The 7,535-nt window shown below is 48.1% G+C and overlaps 1 protein-coding gene across 1 annotated transcript in view; it reads right to left on the minus strand.

Moving 5' to 3' along the window:
* The window catches only part of rps6kc1 (ribosomal protein S6 kinase polypeptide 1), a 113,258-nt gene that overhangs the window by 39,689 nt on the left and 66,034 nt on the right, over nucleotides 1-7,535 (minus strand). The window contains exons 12-13 of the mRNA XM_084330561.1: nucleotides 3,443-5,101; nucleotides 120-209 (exon numbers count right to left, since the gene is read on the minus strand). Coding sequence (XP_084186687.1) covers nucleotides 120-209; nucleotides 3,443-5,101 — 1,749 coding nt within the window. The remainder of the gene's footprint in view (nucleotides 1-119; nucleotides 210-3,442; nucleotides 5,102-7,535) is intronic.

Genomic DNA, 7,535 nt, shown 5'->3' on the forward strand with positions numbered 1-7,535 from the left:
GTCTTGCACAAAGTGAGGGGGTAATTTGTGTGTGTGCGTACGTGTAATCATGTTTGCGTGTGCCTGTAAGTGTGTGTAATCATGTTTGTGAGTGTCTGTAGCATGTGTGTATGTCTCACCTGGTGCACAGTACATGTTGGCGAAGGCCTCCCTGTCATAGGACTCCTCCACCTCACTCCAACTACAGAAATAAGTTAACTGCACGTGACCTAGAGAGAGAGAAGAGAGAAAGAGAAAGAGAAAGAGAGAGGGGTTAGAAAGTGTTCTCTTGAACCCCTAAGTGTAGAACACTCATCTGACGTCTCTCTTCAACGTGACCCAGTTGAGTCTCTCCTCCAAACGCTTCACATCACACTAGGGGTGTAATAATCTTTACTTACCTTCACATCACACTAGGGGTGTAATAATCTTTACTTACCTTCACATCACACTAGGGGTGTAATAATCTTTACATCACACTAGGGGTGTAATAATCTTTACTTACCTTCACATCACACTAGGGGTGTAATAATCTTTACATCACACTAGGGGTGTAATAATCTTTACTTACCTTCACATCACACTAGGGGTGTAATAATCTTTACATCACACTAGGGGTGTAATAATCTTTACTTACCTTCACATCACACTAGGGGTGTAATAATCTTTACATCACACTAGGGGTGTAATAATCTTTACTTACCTTCACATCACACTAGGGGTGTAATAATCTTTACGTCACACTAGGGGTGTAATAATCTTTACTTACCTTCACATCACACTAGGGGTGTAATAATCTTTATCACACTAGGGGTGTAATAATCTTTACTTACCTTCACATCCCACTAGGGGTGTAATAATCTTTACTTACCTTCACATCACACTAGGGGTGTAATAATCTTTATCACACTAGGGGTGTAATAATCTTTACTTACCTTCACATCACACTAGGGGTGTAATAATCTTTATCACACTAGGGGTGTAATAATCTTTACTTACCTTCACATCCCACTAGGGGTGTAATAATCTTTACTTACCTTCACATCACACTAGGGGTGTAATAATCGTTACATCACACTAGGGGTGTAATGATCTTTACTTACCTTTACACGACACTAGGGGTGCAATAATAGGGGTGTAATAATCTTTACATCACACTAGGGGTGTAATCATCTTTACATCACACAGGGTGTAATAATCGTTACATCACACTAGGGGTGTAATGATCTTTACTTACCTTTACATCACACTAGGGGTGTATTAATCTTTACATCACACTAGGGGTGTAATAATCTTTACATCACACTAGGGGTGTAACAGGCCACGTGAGCGGATCGGCGCGGCCGAGAAATCCGCTCTTCGCTCTTTAAAGCTTGGTCCGCTCCGCTAATCGATCATGTTGACCCCGCCCCCAAGTCGCTCTCCGCTCGCTCCCCGCTCACCTTGAATCGAGCCCCGCGCCAGATCGCTCGGATCGCTCGGCAGATTTTTTTTTTTTTTTTTTGAGCATGGTGTAAATTAGCTCAAACTACAACAGTCTACACCCCCTGGGCCCCTTAACAATTGTTTGTATTGAGCCGCATTGTAATTGTACCCATTCTGCAATGTTAAATAACGTTGTTTATCCATTCACTAGCTATATTAAGCGATGATAGGCTAGCCGAGCCACAATGCTATGGTCGCTGCCATTAACGTTAGCATGTAAGCTAACGTCAACAACAATGGCGTCGATACTTTTTCTAACAGAGAGAGTAGAGACGCCCACACTGGGCGTCTCTACAGTGACAAAGCCTGAACCGGATATCACAGGTTCACCCTTCTCATTGGTTGAAAATGGCCTTCATGTTTGTACATCGCCATCTGTTGCTTTGGCATTGTACTGCATGTATATTACATCAACAGTGTTAAACCACTGTGAGCGACCTGGAGTGGATTGGAGCGGAGGAGAACTCTCGCTCCGGACGTCGCGCCGACCCATTTTAAAACCCACTCCTCGCTCACGTCAAAACCGCCCGCTCCGCGCCCCGCGCCGCTCACGCTCCGATCCGCTCACATGGCCTGGGGTGTAATAATATTTACATCACACTAGGGGTGTAATCATCTTTACATCACACTAGGGGTGTAATAATCTTTACATCACACTAGGGGTGTAATCATCTTTACATCACACTAAGGGTGTAATAATCTTTACATCACACTAGGGGTGTAATAATCTGTAATAATCTCAATACAGTGTATTGGAATGGTATGGCTATTGGCTACTGCTATTATGACATTGAAATGAAAATGTGTATTTTCTGAGCCAAACCAAGCTGTGTGCAGTATGTAATAATATTTATTAAATAATTGAAAGTCAAATTGTGACCTCAGAATCTAAATTCGTATCAAATTTGAACATTTTGCGTGTTGTGTAACGTCACAGCCTTTCCCTCGTCCCATTCAAGAGTCCTGCTAACTCCTCTCTCCTAAACTGTTTACTCACCTTAACATCGCAGCCTCTCCTCCCTCCCTCCCTCCCTCCCTCAACCAGCGATTACTCCTGTTTAGTCGCTACCCGCTAACGCTATCATTAGAACTAATGGTGTCATTAGCTAGCCGAGGCCATTAGCCCGGGCTAGCCAGACTGACTCACTGCACTCGCTCGCTGATGGGCCCTTTAGAACAATAATTACCACCGGAGAGACCAAAACAGACACTCAGCTCGTTAGACGTGTGCTGATAACAAGGTGGAGAGAGATGGTTAGGGGGGGGGGACAATAGAATTTTTTTAAAGACTTAAAAAGAATAAAGTGAGAGGGTAAACTGTGACCTTGTGGTGACACTGAACACATGTTCCACTTGGACCCCTCTGTAGCTCAGAGAGTGGGATGAGTGACAGATTAGGGCCTTCAAGCCAATACTTCTATTATTGTTTAGTGTGTTTCAGGGCTTTCCCTAAACAATGGTATAGCAGTGCCAACAATGACGATCGAATCCCGACAGGTGGCAGTATCGCCTACCTTTTGAACTGGGTCTCTCAGTACCTCGGCTGCAGGAATCCCCTCCCCCTCAAAGTGAATCAGCACACAGCCACCTGTCTCCGATCTGCTCGCCTGAAACCTATTGTTTCCCGTATTATAGCCAGGCCCAATGCACACCGGTAATGGTGATCATGATGGAACTACTGGGATTATTAATTTTGGAGTACCTTCTGACTAAGGTAAGGTCTATTTTAGGTATATTTTACCGAACCTAAAACATGCTTTTGTATTGATCACAGCGTCGTATTTTACCAAACCTAAAATATGCTTTTGGTAACTATCGCAGCTTCGTCAAACGAAGAAACATCCAATATGGTATATACCTTTAATTTGGAAATAATATAGGTTTCAGGCGAGCAACCGAACGATTGGCGCATTATGCATATAACACTATCTAGAAAACGAGACTGGATTATTTTGAAACGGGATCCCAGGTGACTCACCTTGATGGTTGAGTAGGATGTTGTTGGGGTTGAGGTCCCGACAGATGATGCCCTCCTGGTGGAGGCGATCCAGGGCCGACACCATCTCCACCGCCCAGCGCCGGACAAACTCCTCTGGGATACGAGCCTGCGCCGCCGCCGAGGACAGCGCGTCCAGCTCTGCAAACAGCTGCGACACATCTCTGTCACAGTCCCCCCCCCCTGTGTTCAGATCATTTCTAGATGATTCCGGTTCGAGACCAGACAGTCTCTCCGTCCCTCTACTGGCCTCGGCCCTGTCCGTGGCTGGGTTCGAGCTCACGCTAGACCCGCTCGGGTCTGGAACCAAGTCTGTGTTTAGGCCCACGCTGGGTTTTCGTTTCTTGTTGAATGAATCGGCGACTGGAATGTCTGTGTTAGAGGGAGGAGCTACGGTTACAATGTTACAAGTGGGCGAGCCTCGATTTTGGCACGTGGGATCGACCGCCATTTTTTCGATAACTTCTTGTCCAAACACCAGGCTGCAGTCATCCCACAGAGAAGTGCAAGGCGAGGAAGAGGATTGGCTGATCTCTGAGGGGGCAGAGACCGTACATGGGAACTCCTGCTCCAGCGTCGGGTCCCCCTCCTGCTCCCCAGGTTGGCCGTGGAGCTGCAAGACGTCAGGCTTGGTGAACTTCTGGGGAGAGGCTGTGGCCTCGAGGCCCAGGCACACCCCCGAGGACTCGCCGGGCCCCACCCCGCCCATCACAGGCAGGTTGACCAACAGGTCGGGCGGATGACCTTCGTCCTCCCCCACCGCCTCTTTAAAGGAGATGACCGGCACCGACTCGTTGGACCCCTCATCGCTGCAGTCCAGCCCCCAGAGCTCCAGGCTGTGACCCTTCACCTCTTGCGCCAGCTCCATCAGGTCCTCCGTGACCTCCGACCCCAGATCGGACGTGGAGAAGAGGGGGACAGGCTTGGGAGAGGGGCGGCTCTCGGACCCCACGTCGGGACAGGTCACCTCGTTGGCGCTGTCCTTGCTGTCGATGCGGAAGAACTCCATGGGCGTGCGCTTGGACTGGTCCAGCGAGAGGGCCGGCGCGGGGGAGGGTAACGGACTGAACACTTCGCTGTGCTCCGGTCCGCTGTTGCCGCGGCCGCGGCGAGCGGTGTGGGACGGGTCGGTGAAGAAGCAGAGCTCCTGGGAGCTGAGGGGTGAACCGAGGCTGTTGTTGCTCAGCAGTGAGCGGGTCCGCGAGGAAGTGGCAGTGGTGGCCGTGAGGGGCACATCTAGCGACACCTCCCGTCTACTCCTCTCCTCTTCTAGTGCATCTGGTTCTACCTTCTCTTGTTCATACTCATTACAAAGCGTCAGGTAGCTGTTAGTGCATTCTTCCTCTGAGGTGGCTCCGGAGTCCGGCGGGGCCCTCACACCGTCCAGAAAACCGGGGTGGAGACCACTTTTCTGGGCAAGAGTGAGAAGTGTATTCCCCAACTTCTGGAGCCCCGAGCCAGACAGAGATCCAGAACCGGACCCGGAGTTGGCCGAATCCACGCCTGGCTGGGGTGCAGTGTGCTGGGGGGCAGAGTGGACGGCGGTGGTGTGGCTCTTCTGGATGAAGGGGATGAAGTCCAGACTGTCCTCTGGGCTGGAGCCTCGGAGGAACTGCCCGATGTGAGACCACAGCTTCCCACCTGGCGAGAGACACGCAAGCAGACGGCCATTAACCCCGTTCACTGCCACACTACCAAACGGTTAACCCTTTCACTGCCACACAACAGCAGGTTAACCCTTTCACTGCCACACTACAGAAGGTTAACCCTTTACTATCACACTACCGACGGTTGTGATAGTAAAGGGTTAACTTTCTGTAGTGTGGCAGTGAAAGGGTTAAGAAGGTTCATCTGCTAGAGAAAGAACATAGAGGAATATCACTTTTTTCCCCCTCTTCATTCTTTTCATCTCTACTTGAGGTTATTTCTCCAGTGACAACAAGGTTAAGGTAAGCTTGAACAAGAAGGAGGGCTGCAGCGTCTTTGTAGTGTGAATCCAGTGTTTAGAAGGTTAACCCTTTACTATCACACTACCGACGGTGTGGCAGTGAAATATGGACAATGCAGGTCTCGCAGGTCACGCCAAGATGTTTAAGTCAGCGTGCAGACACACACACACACACGCACACGCACACACGCACACACACACACGCACACACGCGCGCGCGCGTGCACACACACACACACACACACACACAGCTGTGGTCTGAGTGATTGGAGGCCAGCATCTGTTGTGTGATGAGAAGGGATCGGGGCAGAAACAGTGGTGATAACGATGGCGGGGGACAGGGAAGACATCCACATGTTACACTGTCAATGTCACCGCCTGTCGCCCCCTCCCTCTCTCCATCCATCTGCCTGTCTGTCTGTCTACTAGTGGTGGGGGAAAATATCCATACGTAGCAGGCCATGTGAGCGGCGCGGGGCGGGCGGTTTTGACGTGAGCGAGTGGGTTTTAAAATGAGTCGGCGCGACGTCCGGAGCGAGAGTTCTCCTCCGCTCCAATCCACTCCAGGCCGCTCACAGTGGTTTAACACTGTTGATGTAATATATACATGCAGTACAATGCCAAAGCAACAGATGGCGATGTACAAACATGAAGGCCATTTTCAACCAATGAGAAGGGTGAACCTGTGATATCCTGTTCAGGCTTTGTCACTCACTCCTGTTAGAAAAAGTATCGACGCCATTGTTGTTGTCGTTAGCTTACATGCTAACGTTAATGGCAGCGACCATAGCATTGTGGCTCGGCTAGCCTATCATCGCTTAATAGAGCTAGTGAATGGATAAACAACGTTATTTAACATTGCAGAATGGGTACAATTACAACGCGGCTCAATACAAACAATTGTTAAGGGGCCCAGGGGGTGTAGACTGTTGTAGTTTGAGCTAATTTACACCATGCTCCAAAAAAAATATATATATCTGCCGAGCGATCTGGCGCGGGGAGCGGGGAGCGCTCGATTCAAGGTGAGCGGGGAGCGAGCGGAGAGCGACTTGGGGGCGGGGTCAACATGAGCGATTAGCGGAGCGGACCAAGCTTTAAAGAGCGAAGAGCGGATTTCTCGGCCGCGCCGATCCGCTCACGTGGCCTGATACGTAGTAGTATCGCAATACTTTGCATGGCGATACTGTATCGATACAAGGACGCCAAGTATAGATATTTTATTATTTAAATATATATATATATTTTTTGTATATATTTGTTTTTGTATAAGGAAGTTGCATTGTTCATTTCAATACCTGTAATAGTACAGTAGTCCCCCCCCCCCACACACACACACACATACACACACACACACGTGTGCATTCAGTTAAGTTGGAATATGACTGTAATACAAACAGTTCAGTTTGTCAGGTTCATGCAACACAGATTACAGTGTTGACATCCGTCTGCTTGAGAAAATACCATGTTCTGCAATAAAAATGATTGAAGTGAGATGAACAGACTGAACCTTATTTTATTAGATAAAACATGTTGACAAAGTTTTACTTTGCAGTTGAAAAAAGGTAATAAATCGCAATATATCGCAATATTAATATCGCAATACTCAGCATATCGCAATATATTTTGAATCGCAATACTGTCGTATCGTGACTTAAGTATCGTGATAGTATCGTATTGTGAGGCCTCTGGTGATTCCTACCCCTACTAGCTACTGTGTCTGTCTGTCTGTACTGTCTGTCTGTCTGTCTACTGTATCCGTCTGTCTGTATCTGTCTGTCTGTCTGTCTGTCTGTCTGTCTACTGTATCTGTCTGTCTGTCTAATGTATCTGTCTTTCTGTCTACTAGGGATGGGAATCGAGAACCGAACCGGTTGGGAATTGTCCGATTCCTGGAATCGCATGCCTCCGTGACTATCGATTGCTTTTATCGATGCATGTTTTTCCGACAGTTGCGCATTTTAAAACAATAACGTTAGCGCCACGCATGCAGCCATAGACTATTGATTCCTTGACTAGGAAAACCTAAATGAAAACGAATGCTTTCACTGTATAAATATTCTCCCATTTCATCCATTTTAGATGATCACAATAGACTGAGGCTGCAGCTAGCACAGCGGGGTAAACTGA

This window comes from Notolepis coatsorum (genome assembly GCF_963971535.1).
Source record: "Notolepis coatsorum genome assembly, chromosome: 15".
Lineage (NCBI taxonomy): Eukaryota > Metazoa > Chordata > Actinopteri > Aulopiformes > Paralepididae > Notolepis > Notolepis coatsorum.